The sequence below is a fragment of the Eschrichtius robustus genome, chromosome 16 (genome assembly GCF_028021215.1).
Source record: "Eschrichtius robustus isolate mEscRob2 chromosome 16, mEscRob2.pri, whole genome shotgun sequence".
Lineage (NCBI taxonomy): Eukaryota > Metazoa > Chordata > Mammalia > Artiodactyla > Eschrichtiidae > Eschrichtius > Eschrichtius robustus.
In genome coordinates, this window is record NC_090839.1 from 67,430,404 (window position 1) to 67,450,442 (window position 20,039).

A 20,039-nucleotide genomic window follows, 5' to 3' on the forward strand; every position below is an offset into this window, starting at 1 on the left:
TTTGGTTTTTTATTCTAAGGTGTAGGCGCTGCAGAACCTTCAGAAATAAGGGAGGATGTGGGCCCCTCCGCACCCAGGGGAAACCACTGTAAGTTAGCCTTGGTCTGTTTTGCAGAAACGTTTTTCAAGATAACTACACCTTGTCGTTGCTTTCTGTGTAGGCCAGTGTCTCCCTCAAGCGCCTCAGGATCTTCCTCTCCCACGAGGAGCTGGAGCCTGACAGCATCCAGCGATGGCCCATCAAAGACGGTGTGTCCTAGGAGAGTGGGCGGACGCGGGGTCTTACCTAGTCTTCCCAGGAGGGTGAACTTGCACTTCTGTTATCTTGCTTTCTTGCTGAGAGGCAGGCTCCCTGGGCGAGGTCCACCCCTGAGGGCCGGGTTCCAGGGCCCGGGCTTTGATTCCATACTGGGCAGATGGACGGGCAAATCAAGGATGTTGGAGATTGACCAACCCCCTACCCCCACTAGCTGTGCAGCCTCGGGCAGGTCACTTCAGTGCTCTGAGCCTCACTTTCCCCACCTGGGCAATGGAAATGAAGGTGCCTTTCTTTGGCTGGGTGTTACATGGATTTTTATTGGTAGGTTTGTTTATTTTGTAGCTTATTAATTTATCCTTTCCCAGTCAACCCCCCTGAGCAGGGATTTCCAGGCACTTAATAATAAATATTAATAGCACTAATGGTAGTGACCACCTTTGCTGAAATGACACTCCCGCCACGCGCGTCCCGTCCTAAGGACGTCACCATACTCACCCGTCCGTTGCTCACTGCAGCTCAAGGAGAGGGGCCCCCACCTACAGATGAGGAGACTCACCTGGGTAACTCTCATGGCCAATAAGAAGTAGAGTCAGGATTCACACCTGTGGCCCGTCAGCAGAATCTGTGCTCTCACCCACTGTACAGCATCTCCGCACTGAGATTTATTGAGCACCTACTATGTGTCAGTCATTGTTCTAAGGACTCTCTGTTTTGCATAAGGTTCTCCTCATCACAGCCCTGTGAGGTTGATCCCATTATCAATCCCATTTTACAGACGAGGAAAGTGAGGCACAGAGAAGAAGTTAAGTAACTAGCCTGTGGTTCTCCAGCTAGGAAGTGGCAGCACGGGGATTTGAACCCACACAGTCTGGCTCCCGAGCCCAGTAGATACGGTCAGAAGAGTGAATGTGTGTATATATTGGTAATAACGTGTGAGCGGTGTCTGGCACCTAGCAGGCATTCAGATGTCCTCAGTGACGTGAAAACACCCAGCACAGTGCCCGCCAAACGAAGATCATGGTGGTCGTCCCTTCACCAGTATGTGTGAGAGGCGGTCGGCCTGGGGGCTGGGTTCCTCAGCCTCAGTACCACCGACATCGGGGGCAAGATCACTTTGCTGCGGGGGCGTCCTATGCATTATAGGATGTTGAGCAGCACCCCTGGCCTCTACCCACTAGATGCCAGTAGCACCCACCCCAGTTTTGGCAACTAAAAATGTCCCCAGACATCGTGTCCCTCAGGGGTCAAAGTCACCCCGAGTTGAGAACTACTGCTCGCTGGAATCTCCCTCCCCGATGTCCCCGGCCCGTGGTCGTCCAGTTTCTGCTGTGTGAGGACCGAGTCACTCCCCCCTTCTCACACACACACACACACACACATACACAGATGTGAACACACACACATGCACGCACGATGCGGAATGATGCCGTCTACCAGGGTCAAATTTCCCTGCATACACAGGGCTGAAATTTGGGGCATCCTAGGAGGTTTCGAGCTCTTGAAGTTGTTCACAGCTCACTACAGGAGTCACACTGGAAAACCCCTGGGCCTCAGCCCAGGCCTCAGCCCCACTTCCTGCCCTGACGGCAGTCTCCCGGGCGGTTAGACTTTATGTTTACCCACACTCTCTGGGTGCCAGGTGGGGCCCCCTTGGCAGCTCCGGGCCTCGTCTTGCAGCCTCTAGCTTGACCGACTCAAGTGGCTTTTCTTAAATTCCTTAAATAGCACCTTCCAGCTTCCTCCTTGTTCTCTGTTTCAGGGGGGTGATGGGGGAGGGGGAGGTTAAGTTAGGTTAACCAGTAACTTCCTCTCTCCACAGGGGGGTGATGGGTGGGGGAATTTATTTCTTCATTTGACAACTTAAAAACACCCCCATCTTCTCTCTAGATGGTTTTAAGTTGGCTCATAATTGAGTCAAAAGTTGTTTTTGTAAGTGAGGGGCATGGAGTAAAAAGAAAATAAGGGGAGCGAAAGTAGATGAAGGCAGAGGTGCTAGAATCACAGAGGGTCCATGTAACGCAGGCTTCGTCTTAAGCACCCTCCCCTCTTCTACCACGATTCCCGACTTCCTGTTCCATCCCTGAGTTTGCAGTTTACAGTGACCTGTGTTTTAGGAAGACTGGCTTGCTGTGATGTGAGCAGGGTGGCTGGAGGGAGCGGGGGAGAGGGGATGCAGGGAGGTGAGTTAGGAGGCTGCCCTGGAGTCCAGGAGTTTCAGGGCAAAGGACCCCGCTTTGAACATAAAGGAGGGGCCCCAGAGGTGTAGTGAGGGCCCTGGGCCAGCCCAAGCTGATGGGCAGGCGTCTGCGTGAGGGCACTGCTTGTGCCCCGTGACCTTGGCTTCTTTTCGACCCACCCAGCCGGAACCTCCCAAGACTGAGTGAGGGAGGCCCCCAGGGGTCCCCCGACCTTTCCAGATGGTGCAGCCTCCTATCTTTCAGAGGCAGAGCCCTCTCGCGGTTTCCTGCTGCTCTCTGGGTCTGAGGCCGCCTCCAGAGCTGCTGGTTGAAGTTCTTTAGAAACGGTGACTGATGTAACCAGATAATGCCTAGCGTGAGTGGCTAGCAGCTGGAGTTGAACCACTTGATTAGGAAAAAAAACAAGAAGTAAGCGCCTGCTGTTCACGCTCAGGCCGTGGCTTCATCTACGCCTGACATACTGTCTCTGGTGCTTTCCAGCTGGGGCCACAAACAGCATCACCGTGAAGAATGCCACGTTCACTTGGGCCAGGAGCGACCCTCCCACGCTGCATGGGTAAGTGGGACGTGGAGAAAGCCACGGGGCTCTGGCTGGGCAAACACAAGTTTGAATTCCAGCCACGCTCTAGCTCTGTTACCGTGAATAGGTCACTGCCTTTCTGAGCCTCAGTTTGGCTCGTCTGTCAGATAGATCCAGTCACACCTGCTTGGGCTTCAGGGAGAAGCAGCTGAGAGTGTGCCTGGCTCAGAGAGTTCCCTCAGACTGTAGGTGACAGAAACCCTGTACAGATAGCAGATAGGTTTAGGCAACAAAGGGAAATTTCTGGTTCACGTAACTGAGAAGGTTCCCTTTCAGGGACACTGATCCAGGGGCTCAGACAATGCCATCAGGACTCTCTCCATCTTGTCTTTGTTCCCCTTCCATCTGTGCTGCTTCCTTTTCAGACGTCCTCTCCCCTCACGATCCAGATGGCCCCCGTTGACTCTAAGTGTCCCTCCTACCTCATCAGGAGACCCACTTGCCTCTTATTGGCCCAAGTTGGGTTATGTGCCCCTCCCTGAGCCGGTCACTGGGCCAGAAGAGACTGAGTGCACCGATTGGCCAGGCTGGGTCTGAGGCTGTGATGCCACCACTGGTGGCAGGAAGGCTTGGGTCAGCTGAAGAGAATTCTTGTCCACTCACGTTTGCTATCAGCATGGATTGTTCTCCATCCTCTCCAAGGTCCCCCAGCTGCCTGGCTCACCCTCTCTCACACCATTTCCACATCTGGGACCCTGCCCACCCCAGTCCTTATTTTTCCAAATCACAACATCCAGGGAATTGACCTGATTCCCTGGGCAACTTGTCAATTGCCTCTGATTTCTTTCTGACTGGAGGCCTTGCCCAGGGGCTCCTTTAAGCCTCCTTAAAGAGTCCCCCAAACACAGGGCCAGATGGGACTTTTTTAGGGGCCAGGTTTATCCTCCATGCCCCTAAATAATTGCTCCCTTAACTGGGTAGCCAAATTACTGCTGTTTTTATCTGGGAACGTGGGGGAGGGGGCAGGGGTCAAACTCTCCAGAGAAAAGAATCTGTGTTAACACCTCCCTTGATGGGACTGCTTGTTTAGGAAGTTCTTTCTTATGTCTAACTTAACTTCTGTCTGCTTCAATTTTAGCTTTTCTCTCTAGTTCTGCTTCACAACTGTGCCCCCATCCCTGCCTCCATCCTTCCAGTCTCAAAGACCTTACCTTCTTGTTCCAGTCACCCTTCCTCACCCCTTGAATCCCCTGCAAATTTCTCCATCCAAACCTTTTTTCTCCTCAGCCTATAAAATATTCCTGTCTCACCTGGACGATCACAGGAGCTGCCTCACTGGGCTTCCTGTTCTGTTCTGGCCCCTTAATCCATTCCCCTCCCGGCACAGAACAAAAGAACAATCAGTGTGACCACGCAACAGGTACACGAGAATTAAACAATGGCAGCAAAATCCATCAGCCTTTCCACCAATATGTTGAAATCATAATAGCAGTGGCTGGAAGGCAGCCGATGTAGGTGAACCCAAGGAGGCCCTGGACGTACCCGCTCTTCCCCGGGCGGGTGCAATCCCAGCTCCGACTTTGCTGTCCGCGTTGGAGGGGCCAGTCTTTCTGGCAGTGCTGAGCCCGTTTTACTGTACTTCGATTACTGTTATCTGCCATAGGGCGATTTCTCTAGAGACATGTTTCTGAAACTCAGATTCACCCCCTGCATGGCTCCCAGCTGGGAAGCGTGTCCTTTGAGGCCCTCTTGGGTCTGGCCGCCACCCACCCACCTCTTCAGGACTGGCCTTACTTCCTCTGCCTCATCTTGTGTCATCGACGTGTCCACCCCTGATCACGCCTGTGATTTCACACCCATGGGCCTTTCCTCAGGCTGTTCCCTGGGTCTGGGGCACACTCACTCTTCCTCCAGAGTTGGTTTTGGGATGTCCTCTCCCTTGGGCACCTGCATCACGCCCCCAGGCAAAGCTGATCCCCTCTGCTCGGCCCCCTTATTGTGGCTCAGCCCCCTCGGGGCTGTCCCGCGGGATCTTTTCTAAGATGCAGGTGCATCCCGGCACCTGTCATGGGCCTCAGGTGCAGAGGCCTCTGAGACAGTTCCCTGAGCTAAGCTCGTCGTAGACGCGGCGGGAGGGGTTTCCAGACCTCGAAGGCTCGCGACAGCCCTGCCTTCTGTCGCTCTCTCCACTTGGGGTCCATCCAGCTTGGGCAGGCCGAGCACCCCCAGCTGAGCCCCAGGGCATGTCGTGTCGTTTCAGCATCACTTTCTCCATTCCGGAAGGTTCCCTGGTGGCCGTGGTGGGCCAGGTGGGCTGCGGGAAGTCGTCTCTGCTCTCAGCGCTCTTGGCTGAGATGGACAAGGTGGAGGGACACGTGGCTATCAAGGTAGGAGGCCTGGGTGGGGGTGGGGTAACTAATGGCCAAGGGGAAGGCCAAGGGCAACATTGTGTTCTCTTTTATGACGACCTTGTTAATCAAGTGGGAACAGCTTCATTCTTTCTCCTCTTCTCTGTGCCATTCTAGGAGGCAAGATTGTGGTGTCATTTATTTCCTGCTGTGTCTCAGCACCTAGAATAGTGCCCGGCATGTAGTGGGCACTCGATAAGCATTTCCTGGAGCGTGGTCTGCAGCAAACTCAAACTCATCTTGCAGGATATTTGGGGAATAAAGAGTCCTGGGCTCAGACAAGCTTGGGAAATACTGCATATTCTGATTCCCTCCCTCTTGGAGACTCATAAGAAACATTAATAAAGTAAAGGCTCTGAGAAGTCCTGCAGGGAGAAAAAAACCTATTTAACTTTGGTTAATCCAGCGTGTCCCAGACACATTTGCCTGCATCTTTTTGTTGTCTGTGTACCAACTCCTTAAATCCCTAAAATTACTGTCTCCTGGAATCTGCTTTTGGGGATGCTGGTTTGTGCCATTGTTTTCATTTCAGAGCAAAATCCTTTGCTGATTATATGATGCCCTTGAGCCTAGCGTGCCTTAGAGAAAGCGTATATTACAATAGTTGGGTCCGGACTAATGACATTTAGCCGTTGTTTTAAGAAATGACCTGTCATTACTTTCAAATATACATTATAAAGTAAGATTAATGGGCAATGTGAACTAGGTTAATGCAAGAAAATTCCAAATCACGGTGGGATCCACATTGCGTTCTGTTTCACTAACCCCGGGTTTCCACAGCTGCGGCCCTATTGATGTGTCAGGCCAGGTAATCTCTGCTGTGGAGGCTGTCATGTGCATTGCGGGATATTTAGCAGCATCCCTGACCACTACCCACTAGATGCCAGTGGCAGCCCCAAGTTGTGACAGCCAAAAGTGTCTCTAGACGTTGTCAGATGTCCCCTGGGGGGCAAAATTGCCCCCAGGAGAGAACCACTGTTTTAAAGTAAAAATGCCTTAAATACAATGATATGATGGATCTAAAAAGTGAGGGTGCTTGAGTATTTGGTTTGATAAGGTTATAGATTTATTTGTGACTGGTTATTTTGCCTTGGTAAGGGGAGTGTTAGAAATGTGTCTAAAACGTTTATTTTTTTCTAAATATTTTAGTTGGTAGGGCTTGTGCATACTGTGTCTGAATTATCTGTGGGTTGTACAGTGAGGCTTTGTGACAGTTTGGCCCCTTTAAGTTAGGAGATTGGAGTCAGCAATTTGGTTATTTATCTGAGAATGAAGGAGAAGAGTTGGGTTACCTGGGTTCCATTCCCAACCTTGTCCTCCTAGAATCCCTTTATTGAAGAATCTTTGATGGCTCCCCTTTGCCTTTCCAGTGAAGCCCATACTCCTCACTAGGACCACCAGCCCCCCTGCCTTCCCCTGCCTCCCAGCTCGTTCCTGTCTGTCTTCCCCTCAAGCATGTTCCCGTCACACCAGGCTTCTTGTTCCTTGAACTTGCCGAGTTCCTCTCATCTCCAGACCTTTGCACGAGCTGTTCCTCTGACTGAAATGCTCTTCCCTCTTCTCTTTATCAGACCAAATTATTTTCACCTGTCAGTGCTTGTTTAAAATTTTTTTTCAATTACTAAAATAAGTGAAACAAATGCCCTCCCCCTAACCTTTATTCTCATGCCACTCTTGACACCTTACATTATGTGGAAATAAAGACAACAGCTTTAGAAATGGACAGTTTTTATACAGACATCCTTGGTTAAATTTCATCAAGGAAATTTCCTCAAGGACTCCTTCCCTGATGTCCCAAACTAAGTCTCCCTTTTTATTTTATTTTATTTAAAAAATTTTTTTAATTTATTTTTGGCTGCGTTGGGTCTTCTTTGCTTCGTGTAGGCTTTCTCTAGTTGCAGCGAGCGGGGGCTACTCTTCATTGCGGTGCACGGGCTTCTCACTGTGGTGGCTTCTCTTGTTGCGGAGCACGGGCCCTAGAGTGCGTGGGCTTCAGTAGTTGCAGCGCGTGGGCTCAGTAGTTGTGGTGCATGGGCTTAGTTGCTCTGCGGCATGTGGGATCTTCCCGGACCAGGGCTCTTACCTGTGTCCCCTGCTTTGGCAGATGGATTCTTAACCACTGTGCCACCAGGGAAGTCCCTAAGTCTCCCTTTTTAAAAAAAAAAAGTATTTTTTTTTATTGATGTACAGTTGATTTACAATGTTGTGTTAGTTTCTGGTGGTACAGCAAAGTGATTCAGCTGTATGTGTATATATATATACTCTTTTTCAGATTCTTTTCCATTATAGGTTAAGTCTCCCTTTTTAAAGGACTTTTTAAAAGTCTCATGTTTTTCTCTCTTAGCATTTACCACAACAATAATCAAACCATTTTTTTTTTTTTTTAATCATTCAGGTACTTCCCATTCTTGGGAGTTAGGAGGTTTTTGTTGTTGTTTATTTTAAAATTTATTTTATTTTTAATTTCTTTTTCAATTTTTAAAATTGAAGTATAGTTGATGTACAATATTTTATAAGTTACAGGTGTACAATATAGTGGAGCTAAGTGTTTTGTTCGCTGCTGTAGGCATTCAGTGAATAGTTACTAAACATGTAAGTGTAATCTCATCAACGAGGATTTCAGCTCTCGAACTCCTAATGTTGGGGCCAGTGATTGACCTAGCATGGGCTCTGATCCCAGCCCTGGTGACTGTAGTCCTTTGGGACTCAGCTTCCCTCTTGTTAAAACCATAGATGTGATGAAAATGTCTTGTGAAGCAGGGCCCTCCTGGTGGGTGGGTAGGCCGGCTGCTGTCTTGTTCACCAAGTCTGTCTGTCTTGCTGCCTTCTCCGCTTTCCTCCTAGGGTTCAGTGGCCTACGTCCCCCAGCAGGCCTGGATTCAGAATGTTTCTCTCCGAGAAAACATCCTTTTTGGACGCCAGCTACAGGAACGGTATTATAAGGCTGTGATAGAAGCCTGTGCCCTCCTCCCAGACCTGGAAATCCTGCCCAGTGGGGACCGGACAGAGATTGGTGAGAAGGTCAGTAGGCTTCAGCATGGCCCCTGTATCAGTCAGCTATTGCTGTGTAACAAACAACTACAAAATCTGAATGGCTTATGATGTTAAACACTTACTCTCATACTTATGGGTGAGTCGACTGTGACTGGTGACCCAGGCTGGGCTCAGCTGGGTGGCTCTGCTCCATGTTGCCGGCCAGCTGATCCTGGCTCCAGGCTGTGGGTTGGCTCAGGTCTGCCCCACGTGGCTTCTTGCTAGGGCCTAGGTGAGGGGGCAGCAGCTCCACAGGGGGAAGCTCTTCTAATGGTGGCAGCAGAAGCCCGAGAGAACAACAAAAAAAATGTGATGTCCCTTAAAGCACACTGTCCTTTCTACCCACAAAGCAAATCACTTGGTTGAGCCCAAAGACAAGGGACCAGGAAGTGCACTCTACCTTTGCAGTCATGTGACTTTGTCACATGACCAAGGGCACTATACAGAGAAGAGGGGTGTCAATGATTCAAATGTCCACAGTTCCTTTCAAAACAGTGATAATGGTAAAAATAATACAATAGCTAACACTTACTGAGTAATTACTATGAGCCAGGCACTGTGCTAAACATTTTATACGTATTTTGTCCTTACAGCAAGCCATGAGATGGGATTTACTGTTAACCCTATGTAATGGTTGAGGAAAAGGAGGCCAGAAGACTTGCCTGAGCCCCTTCCCACCTCAGGGCCTTTGCATGTGCTTTCCCCTCTGCCTGGCTGGCTCACTCGAGTGCCCCCTAGTGGTTACGTGTGTGCGCTCGGGGAGTGTGAATGTTCTACAGCTGCACTGAAGAGCTTTCCCATCTTTGCTTTTAGTTACAAGCCAGTGGCTCCACCAGCTTTCCTAGTTGGTGAATGATTTCTTTTATTTGAGGGAAATCTGCAGCTCCTTGGAAAGAAGAAACAAATTACTAGGGTTTTCTGGGTTTTCAAGTAGAAAAGGAGCCTGAGTTATTGGTAGTATAAACAGAAAATAACTCAGTGAGAACTGAGTTTAAGGATACAAATGCATCTCCTGGAATCCAAGGGCTGGAATGTGGTGGGGCTCACAGGCAACCTGGGACAGGCAACCTGGTTACTCCTCTGTCTTTTGTCTCTGCTTTTCTGCGCAGCTTTGTCCCTTTTTTTTCACAAGTGTCTGTTTCTGCCACTTGGAGACTCCTCACTTTCGCTGTTTAGGTCCCAGTACCAAATTCTGGAGGGAGAGGACGTGATTGGCTTAGTCTGGGTCTGGTGTCTGCCCTGGGCCAACAAGCTGTGGCCAGAGGGACCCTCAAAATGAACCTGGCTGCCAGGACCCCACCTCAGAGCATGGAGAGGGTGGGCATCTCTTGGGAGAGGGGCTGGGCAGTTAGCCCATGTCCACTTTGATTCCAGCCAGATATGGAAGTCATGCTGGGTTATCTGTTGCAGGAGGGCTGTGTGGGCCGTGCACCCTGGTTCAAATTAGAAAATGGTGCTCTTCCTGCCGGCGAGTGGGACACAGGCTGGATTGCAGCACCCCCAGGGCACAGCCTGCCTTGACTGTGTGGCTTCACCAGTGAGTGATCCAGAGTAAGAACCAGACTCCAAGATCAGGAGCCCTCCCTGTAGCTAGCACTGTTTGGTGCCACCAGCCTCCCTTTCCCAACTGTGCCGAGTGCCCTGCTCCGCAGTGCCCGGAGGCTCAGGTTTTCTCTTTGCCTGTTTTACAGTTGAGGCCGAACCCCCTGCCGGGACTTGAACCCACGTCGGTGCAGGCGTGATCTCACGCCTTTGCCGCCTGCTCCATCCGCGGGTGGCGGGTGCAGCCCTGAAGGGCCTCTGGCCGCCGTCTCCTGCATCCTGAGCAGGTGGCCCCCTCTGTCTGTCTCTGCTTCCCAGGAGGCCCACCCTTCTAACTTGTCTCTCCCCAGGGCGTGAACCTGTCTGGCGGCCAGAAGCAACGCGTGAGCCTGGCCCGGGCCGTGTATTGCAACTCCGACGTCTACCTCTTCGACGATCCCCTCTCGGCAGTGGATGCCCACGTGGGGAAGCACATATTTGAAAACGTGGTTGGCCCCAAGGGGATGCTGAAGAATAAGGTACCTGCTGCACGGGTGGCTCGGGGTCTGGGTCTGGCCGTCGCTCTTTGGTCAAGTCGCAGTGTGTCCCCTTTGGGATTCCTTAACTTAACTGGACTCGAGAACATGTTTCTAATCCTTCCCTTGGCAGCCTTCCCGGGACAGCCTTCTTGCTCTTGTCTTTATAGGCGGATGTCCTCGGCACTGACTGGAAGTCATTGCCTCCACTTGGCCAAAAGAAGACTCTCTTCCTGATTAAATAACGGGGGGTGGCTTCGCAGAGGGAAATCCCACCCCAAGATCCCCTGTCAGCAGGGGGGCTGCTTTCCCTTCCCTGCTGAGGTGGCCATGGGCTAAGGGACAGAGGTTTGAGCAGGAAAACTGCCACCACACCTTAATGTGACAGGAAACAGTTCCTTTCCTCTTTTATTTTTTAATTTATTTGTTTAGGGGAATTATAGGGGCGGGAGGTTAACTGGCTCTTCCTCCCCCTCCCCCATTAAAAAAGTAAGACATGCCCATGGGAAAAATGTAGCAAATTCAGAAAACCACGAAGGAGAAAAACAAAAGCAGATATGCATAATCCCCCCACTTAGAGATTTTTGTATTTCTTTCCAGTCTTTTTGCTGTGTATATAAGCTTTTTAATAGGATTATCACATCATGCCTACATATCGTAAACCTCATGCCACTTAACGTGTTGTAAGCATTCCCATGCACACCACAAAAATTCTGTATAATTTTTAAATATTAAAAAAATCGGGGCTTCCCTGGTGGCGCAGTGGTTGAGAATCTGCCTGCCAATGCAGGGGACACGGGTTCGAGCCCTGGTCTGGGAAGATTCCCACATGCCGCGGAGCAACTAGGCCCGTGAGCCACAACTACTGAGCCTGCGCGTCTGGAGCCTGTGCTCCGCAACAAGAGAGGCCGCTGATAGTGAGAGGCCCGCGCACCGCGATGAAGAGTGGCCCCCGCTTGCCGCAACTAGAGGAAGCCCTCACACACAAAGGAAGACCCAACACAGCCATAAATAAATAAATAAAATTAAAAATAAATAAATAAATAAATAACATGAGATTTAAAAAAAAAAAAATTGTTTTTGCTGTTGTCAAAGTAACATATGTCCATAGTAGCAAAACCAGAGAGTATGAAAGTATATGTAAAGTTAAAAAAATGATTCTCCCTCATCCTGCAGCCCTAGCTCCTCTGTGGAAAGCAGGGGCCAGCAAATCTGGCCTGCTGCCTGTTGCTTGGGCAGCCCACCAGCTAAGAATGGTCTTTACGTTTTTAACTGCTTGGAGAAAACCTGAAGAAAAATATTTTGTGACAGGAAAATTGCATTAAACTTACATATCAGCTTCCATAAATAAAGCGTTATTGGATCACAGCCAGCCCATCTGTTTATGTCTTGTGTATGGCTGCCTTCAGACCTGGCAGCGACCAGAGGGCCCATAAAGCTGAAAATATTTACCATTTGACCATTTAAGAAAAAGTTTGCCAACTTGTGTAAACAGTTTGATGAACATCCTCCCAAACTTTGAGATAGTCAGATAAAATGTATACACATGTACAAAACTCTGTACTCTTTTCCCGGAGGGAGAAACTTGAAAAAAATTCAGCTACTGCCTGCACATTTTTTGCAGCAGTGTCATTCTTTTATTCATCTACACATGCATGGTTCCCTCCTTCCCCTCTCCTCCAGATCTTTGTTCAAAAGTAACCTCCCCCATAACCCTTGTTAAAATTGCACCGCCCCTCACCATTTCGGTATCCCTTCCCCTTTGCTAATGTGTGCTCACCGTCCAGCACACAGTGTTTTACTTACGTCGGTCATTTCTCCCCCGACCCTGGAATCTGGGGCAGGAATCTTTGTTTCCCTCCCTGCTGCCCCCCCCCGACCCCAGCTCCCAGCACATGCGTGTTGAATGAAAGCACGTGCGGATTGGAATGCTTCTGCACGCTTGCATCCCAGGCGTGTGTCCAACCTCAGAGTTGAGATCTGTGTCCAGGTGGGCGGAGGGAGGCGGGGAGTGTCCCTCGCACGCGCATGCGCTGATGTGGCCGTGTCTCTGCCCGCAGACGCGGATCCTGGTCACGCACGGCATCAGCTACCTGCCCCAGGTGGATGTCATCATTGTCATGAGTGGTGGCAAGATCTCCGAGATGGGCTCCTACCAGGAGCTGCTGGCCCGGGACGGGGCCTTTGCCGAGTTCCTGCGCACGTACGCCAGCGCCGAGCAGGAGCAGGGGGAGCCCGACGACGGTAGGGCTGCGCGGGGCTCCGGCGCGGGTGGTGCCTTGTCCAGCCCCAGTTGTCCCCTGGAGGTTCCCACCAGCCGCCCTGGCAGCTCATCAGGGCATCAGATGGGGAGTTGGGCCAGGCCCCCTCAGGAACCATCTGGAAGGACTTTCAGGGCTGAAGTGAGAGGGGGCCCCAGTGCTTTACAGCCGGGTCAGCAGAGCTGGACGCAAGTCCCCACTCTCTTCTGCGATGAGGCTCTGTGCCTGTTGAGTTTCAGGGTCTTGGTGGCAAAAATGGAGGTCGTGATAATTACAGTCTTCCTGGCTCCCAAGAGGCTGTGAGAAGCCAATGGCACATGTGCCATAATCCAGGACAGATGTGAGGGTCATGAGGCCAAATGTGGTGGCTGAGCCTGCAGGCTGGAAGTTGGCAGGACCTGGCTTCGAACCCCAGCTGCTGCTCTTTCCAGCTGTGTGATGTCCGGCCGTTGCTGATAAAGCAGTGTAACAACAGAACCAACCTTCAGGCACTTGGTGTAGAATGAATGTGCTAGATTACTGGAGCCTTTGGCACGGTACCAATGACAGCTGCTGTTATTACTTCCCTGGGAAGAGTGCCCCTCTGATGTCCCCATGCACTTGGCGTCTACCAGGTCCAGGTAGACCTGCCCGCTTCCCAGCCACCACACCCGCTCTGTCCTCCCAGGTCAGGACTCTTGAGAGCAGGGATAGTCTCAGAGGCATGCTTTGAATTCTGGGCTGGGAGCTCACCCTGTCTTTATTTGAAGCAAATGGGGTGAGGCTTCTGAGAATCCTGTTCTCTCTCTTATTAGTTGGTTTAAAATTCAGGGAATTGGTTGGCAGCCTTTCCAGGCTCCCCTGTGTTTATGTCAGATTGGCGTCTGGAATGGATCCTCTGCTGGTCCTCCTCGGAGCCTCGACCTGAGTTAATACAGAGAGAGGAGAGGTCACCTGATGCCTTTTCTGCTTTGGTTTCAGCTGTTGCTAAAAAGAGTGGAACTAAAGAGAGGTCACCTGTCCTACTCCGATCTCCCTCTTTCAGGAGCTAATTACAGACTCCCTGAGCCTCTGGGGTGTGTTTGTTACATGCTTAGTCCCCAAACAGGTCTCAGATTGGCTCTCCCCCGGGGTGGGGCGGCAGGACTGCCTCGTTGCACAACTCCTGTGGGCAGAGTTGTCATCGAGGTGTCTGTGATGTAAAGACACAACAGCGAGTGGTTGTTGACTACTTACTGGGGCTTCTGTCCTCGACAGGGGTTATCCTGTTGACTCCTCCTAACAGCTTTTCATGAAAGAGGTAGGATGTGGTTCCCAGTTCACTGGTGAGGAAACTGAGGCTTAAAGAAGCTTGTCCCTTCTGTGTCTGGGGCATGCGGGTCCCTGTCCCTGTGAATGGGGCCGATCACTAAGAAAGCTATTTACTATTCACTGATTTAGTCATTCAGTAGGTGTTTCCTGAGCACCTAATATGTGTTAAGCGCTTGTATTATTTTCCTAGGGCTACCGTAACAGAGTACCATCAGCTGAGTAGCTTAAACAACAGAAATGCCTTTTCTCACAGATCTGGAGGCTGGAAGTCTGAGATCAAGGTGTCAGCAGGGTTGGTCCCTTCTGAGGGCTGTGAGGGTTCCATGCCTGTCCCCCAGCTTCTGGTGGTTTGCTGGCAATCTCTGGCGTTCCTTGGCTTGCAGAAGCATCACCCCAGTCTGCCCTCATCTTCACATGGTGTTCTCCTTGTGGTGTTTCTATCTCCAAATCTCCCCTTCTTATGAGGACACCAGTTATATAGGATTAGGGTCCATCCTCATAACCTCACCTGAACTTACTACATCTACAAAGACCTTATGTCCACATACAGTCACATTCCGAGGTACTGGAGGTTAGGGCTTCAGTATATGAATTTAGTTGGCGGGGGAGTATAATTCAGCCCATAACAGTACCGTTCTAGGTTTTGAGGAGACAGAAGTGAACAAAATATAGGCAAATCCTGCCCTCGTGGAGCTCAGAATCTAGTGGGAGAGAAAGGCAGTAAGCAATCAGCAGATGAAGATGGTGTCATGCAGCAGTAAGTGCTGTGAAGGAAAGCACGTAGGGTAATGGGCTGGGGAGCGATGGGGGTTCGGGCAACTCAGGCAGGGTGGTCAGGGAAGCCCTTTGTGGGGAACAGTGTTCTGACACAGGGAACAGCACAGGCCTCAGCCCGGCGTGAGCTCGGTCTGTTCAGGGAACAGAGAAGAGGCCAGTGTGGCCACACCGTGGTGGGCAAGGGACAGGGTGGGAGATGAGGCTGGCGGGGGTGTGGGTGGGTACCCTTCGGGGCCTTCAGGGTGAGGAGTTTGGGTTTTGTTCTCTGTGCAGCAGGAAGCCACTGAATGTCAGAAAGGGGAGGGCACACAGCAAGAGTGCACACCTTCATTCCTCTGTGTTAGCGTTTGCTGGAGTCCTCGTAGTTTTTAATAAGTTCCTTATTGAGATATAATTCACACACCATATAATTCACCCAATTCAATGATTTAAAAAAAAAAATGCTAGTATTTTATTTGTGCAGCCATCACCACAATCAATTTCAGAACATTTTCACCCCCCTCAAGGAAACCTCATACCCTTTGGCAGTCACTCCCCATTTCCTCCCAGCCCTTCAAGTCCTAGGCAACCACTCATCTACTTTCTTTTTTTCCTTCCGGTTTTGAGACGTAATTGACAAAGAGCACTGTGTAAATTTGAGGTGTTCAGCATGATGATTTGACTTACGTACATCCTGAAATGATGACCACAATAAGTTTAGTGAACATCTGTCATCTCATATAGATATGAAATTAAAGAAATAGAAAAAAATTTTTGTCCTTGTGATGAGAACTCTTAGTACTTACTCTCTTAACAAATTTCATATGTACACACAGCAGTTTTAATTATATTAATCATGTACGTTATATCTCTAGTACTTATTTGTCTTATAACTGGCAGTTAGTACCTTTTGGCTACCTTCATCCAATTCCTCCTCACCCCTCCACCTCCGGTGACCACAAATCTGATCTTTTTTTCTCTTTTGGTTTTTTTTGAAGTATAATTTACCTGCAACACTGTGCTAGTTCCTGGTGCACAATATAGTGATTTGATATTTCTATACATCACAAAACGACCGCCACACAAGTCTGCTTTCTGTATAGATTTGTCTTACTCTGAACATTTCATATAAACAGAATTCTTTAACGTGGTCTTTTGTGACTGGCTTCTTTCACTTTGCCTGATGTTTCCAAGGTCTGTCTGTGGTAGCTTGCATCAGCACTTCATTTCTTCTGATTGTTGAATTGTAGACACGCAACGTTTCATTCATCAGCTGATGAGCATTCGAGCTGTTTCCACTTTTTGTCTATTATGAATAGTGCTGCTACAAACCCTAGGGGTTTTAAAAGAAAAGTATTTTCTTTTGCCAGTGCAAGATAGCTGACGCTCCCTCCAGCATTTAAACTCCAGGTTGGAATGAGTTTCTACATGTTCATGCTCCTGTGGTTGGAAGGTTCTGCTGTAAGTGTAAGCTGCTTTCCTCTTGCTGCGGAGTCTCCCTCCTCGGATTGTCTCTTAGCCCAAGTCAAGCCAAGGTCACACGATGGGTGGTGGCAACTTCAAGATCACTGTATTTCACCGGCCTGCTTGGTGGGCTGCATTTAGGCAAAAATAACCCTCTGTGCTTTCTAAAGTGACGTGTGTGGGTTTATCTGAATCTTTTTCCCAGAATGAGGTCTCTCTCTCCCCTTTCTATCCAGCTGAGCAGGGACTGTCCTTATATCTTGTTGAGTTTTTTCCCTTCCCTTCCTCCCCAGCCGCCCGCATATCCAAAGCAGGTTATGCAGAATATGGAATGCTGCCAGTTAAAAAAATTTTTTTGTGTGCACGTCAGCACTTAATTTAGTGGTGAAAATACCATCCACCACCCTAGCACCACTGTGGGGTTATTTCCCCAATTCAGCCACCCAGCCCCAAGCTGGGCAGGTCACAGAGGTCCTCTGCCCATGGGTCTAAAAATCAAACGCCCTCCCCCCTTTCTTTCCACCTCTGTGGAGGGGCCCCGGCGATAAGGCTTGGCGTCAGGGTCCAGTCTTGCTCAGCTGTAGTCAACTCTGAGTGCCAGTGACCTTGGATTTGTTTGAACCACATTTTTGGCTCCTTCTAAAGGGAAACTTTTGTTTCCTCATTGGATTAATCAGGTCTTTTTTAGAACACGCAGGCTGAAGGACAAGTGTTTGCTGTGAGGGGATTCTTTCTCCCTGGGATGGGGAATAGGAGCTAGGCTTGGGGTTAGGGGAGACTGACCCCTCCCCAGGGATATGCATGATCCTGTTTCTAGGAGACTTTTTGTTTGTTGGTTTTGGTTGCAAAGAGAGTTACAAAGTAGTTCATTAACCCTTGTACTTGGAAGGTATAGAACATTTTTATTTTCTCTGGTTTCTTTATTAGGAACCTAAAACCTAGCATGGCGGTTTTCAGTAGAGAACATTTGTGCCTTCCGGGGACACTTGGCAATGTCTGGAGACGTGTTTGGTTGTCACAGTGTGGGTGGAGGGGGACACTCCTGGCATCTAGTCGGGAGAGAGCATGGGTGCTGCTAAACAACGTGCAGTGCACGGGGCGACCCCCTCTGTCCCCCCGGAGCGGAGAATCACCCAGCCCACGATGTCAGTAGAGCCGAGGGTGTGAAAGCCGCTCTGCTTTGACTTCTGTCTGCCCAGGTTCTTCCCTTGTCATCTTGGGAGAAAGACTTTGATTCCAACGACCTGGCTGCTTTTCAGAACCTTATTTGAGACATCTCTCAACCTTGTCACTCATTTTTTTCCCTTTTTCAGATTTTTTTGGGATTTTTCTTTTTTACCTGATTATAAAATCAATATGTGCTCCGTGTAGACAATGGCAAAGTGTAGAAAAGCTCCAAGAACCAGCAAAAAGAACATCCTTCTGCTGTTGCACTGCCCAGAGGGGAACTGCGTTGGCATTTGGCCTCTTTCCCACCTGTCCTTCTAGCCCAGGACCTTTTCCCTGAGAAGAGTAGGGTCCTAGAGTGTGCTTTTGTCATCAGTTCTCCTGTCCCTCTTTTGTTTCTTAACGTCAGGTCCCAGGCACCTCCCCATGTTGCAGAAGTCTGTTGTAAGCACCGAGCAGCAGCTGGAGAGTCTGTCAGACAGATGGCACATTCCTCCCCGCTGCCCTCAGTGTCCGTGTTTCTTCCCCTTTTGAGTCTGAAGAACTTGCAGGGCCGAGGCGGGAGGATAGGGCTGGGAGATGTAGCCGATCGATTCCGTTTTTGGTCAAAAACCAGCCGTTGACTGTAAAACAGTGACTTGAATTCTTCCCTCAAGGGGGAGACTTGCCTGCTGGCTCTTGCCCAAGCTGAGTTCCAGAACCTTCTTGAGAATAAACAGCGAGCCTGAGAGGTGCCCGCCTTGAGGGTCAGTGGCTGGCTGAACACACGGCCCGGGCAGCGCTTATGCGGTTCAAGGGCTGGGGTGGCACCTGGCTTACTAGTATCACAGGCCCATCCCTGGTGCTTAGAAGCACTCAAAGAAGAGTCATTGGGTTGCAAGTTTTATGTCTTTGCTTCTTAGTTATTTTGTAGCACCCTCCCTCTCCCAACCCCCCACCATTCATATTTTCTCCTTACCCTGCTTTATTTTTCTTTGTAGCATTTAACACTGCCTGACAGTATATTCTGGATCTACTACTTGATTATCTCTTTTTCTCCCTTGGAATTTAAGCTCCATGAAGGTTTTTTGGTCACCTCTGTATCCCCAGGGCTGAGAACAGTGCCTGGCGCATAGTGGATACTCAGGAAATGTGTTAAATAAGTGACTGAATGAGTTGCATCTTGATTGTTTAAGGCATGCCCTGCGTAACCATCGGACATTAACACATCTGTGTATATACCCCAGATTGGAAAGAACCATGAGCTGATATTGCCCGTTTCTCTCAGGGCTGGTTTAGAAATCACCTTTGTGGGTTCAGGCTAGGAGATGGCACCACTGTGGCCGATATTGTGCCCCTCTGGCATTGGAAGGTCGGCTCTGCTCGTTCTCTTGGCCATTCATTTGTTAATCCGTCCATCTGCTTATCTGCTGTGTGCCACGGGGACATCTGGTACATGAGCCACCATATGAAATGGTGCCCCTTGGATTGTGCAGTGCGCATCCTGTACAACCCCACATGGCCATCGGATGCACCAGGTGCTGGGAGTAGAGTGGTAGATAAGACCTAGGAATGGTCTCAAGAGCTCACAGTATGATGGGGGAGAGAAACACTAAGTAATCAAGGACATCATCGTGCTAAGCACGGTGCTGGAGGCAAGCCTGGGGAGCTGGAAGAACCCTGAGATGGGGTCCCCATCCCAGCCTGGGGGGTCCAAGATGATATCTAAGCCAAGTCACCTCCTCTTCCCCCTTCTCTCCACGTGGAGCTGGCTCAGAGCAAGGTGCTCATGTCCTTGAAGAAGCAGAGGCTGTGGGCTGGTGAGAGGCCTGTGCCGTCTCCCAGCTCCCACGTGGAGCTGGCTCAGAGCAAGGTGCTCATGTCCTTGAAGAAGCAGAGGCTGTGGGCTGGTGAGAGGCCTGTGCCGTCTCCCAGCTGGCACGCCTGCCCTACGCTCTGTAATACTTTCTCTCTCTCCCTCTGGTGCCCAGAAAACAGGCGTGAAGACAGAAGGTCTGTCTGCATTTTTCTAGCTCTCTTTATGTTTGAACACTTGCAGCTTTTAGGGTAGGGGGCTGGCCCAGGCACTGTACTTGTCAGGGATGCGCCCAGAACACGTGGGATGGGGAAACCGAGGCACAAATGCAGCAGGTCCCTCAGCTGTCCTTGCCCCTCACCCTTAAGGAAAGACATTCATCCAAACCCTCTGGGCATTTAAGTGGGGGAACTCAAGGGTAGGGAGTTTTACCTTGGTACTTAACGCTTTCTTGGGTCTTGTGAATTCCCAGGCACCAATGTGATGGATGAGGAGGAAGGTCAGTGACAGCGGGGTTGGAGTTGGCTGTGCTTGCAGAATGAGGCTGCAGATGGACTTGTCCTGCTGCTGCATGCCTGGGAAGGGACCCTTGAATGTCTGCCTTTCCATCCCTTTCCATCATTCATCCAGCATTTATTGGGCACCTGCTCTGTGCCTGGCTTTGTGGTTGGCCCTTGTGGATACAGTTCGAATCTCCAGATTTCTTACAGGCCGGCTGAGTGACCTTGGCTAAGCTTTACCATCTTTGCAGGCCAAATGACCATGACCAGCATGCCTTGAAGGAGATCCTGGTTGCGAAATGCCTGGCACACAGTAGGTGGACGATGAATG

At 50.0% G+C, this 20,039-nt stretch overlaps 1 protein-coding gene across 1 annotated transcript in view; it reads left to right on the forward strand.

Annotated features, from left to right (window-relative positions):
* ABCC1 (ATP binding cassette subfamily C member 1 (ABCC1 blood group)) overlaps window positions 1-20,039 on the forward strand; it is a 131,977-nt gene that overhangs the window by 88,067 nt on the left and 23,871 nt on the right. Inside the window, exons 14-19 of the mRNA XM_068525219.1 lie at window positions 162-249; window positions 2,938-3,013; window positions 5,238-5,364; window positions 8,230-8,406; window positions 10,311-10,478; window positions 12,536-12,719. Of these exons, the coding sequence (XP_068381320.1) occupies window positions 162-249; window positions 2,938-3,013; window positions 5,238-5,364; window positions 8,230-8,406; window positions 10,311-10,478; window positions 12,536-12,719 (820 nt within the window). The remainder of the gene's footprint in view (window positions 1-161; window positions 250-2,937; window positions 3,014-5,237; window positions 5,365-8,229; window positions 8,407-10,310; window positions 10,479-12,535; window positions 12,720-20,039) is intronic.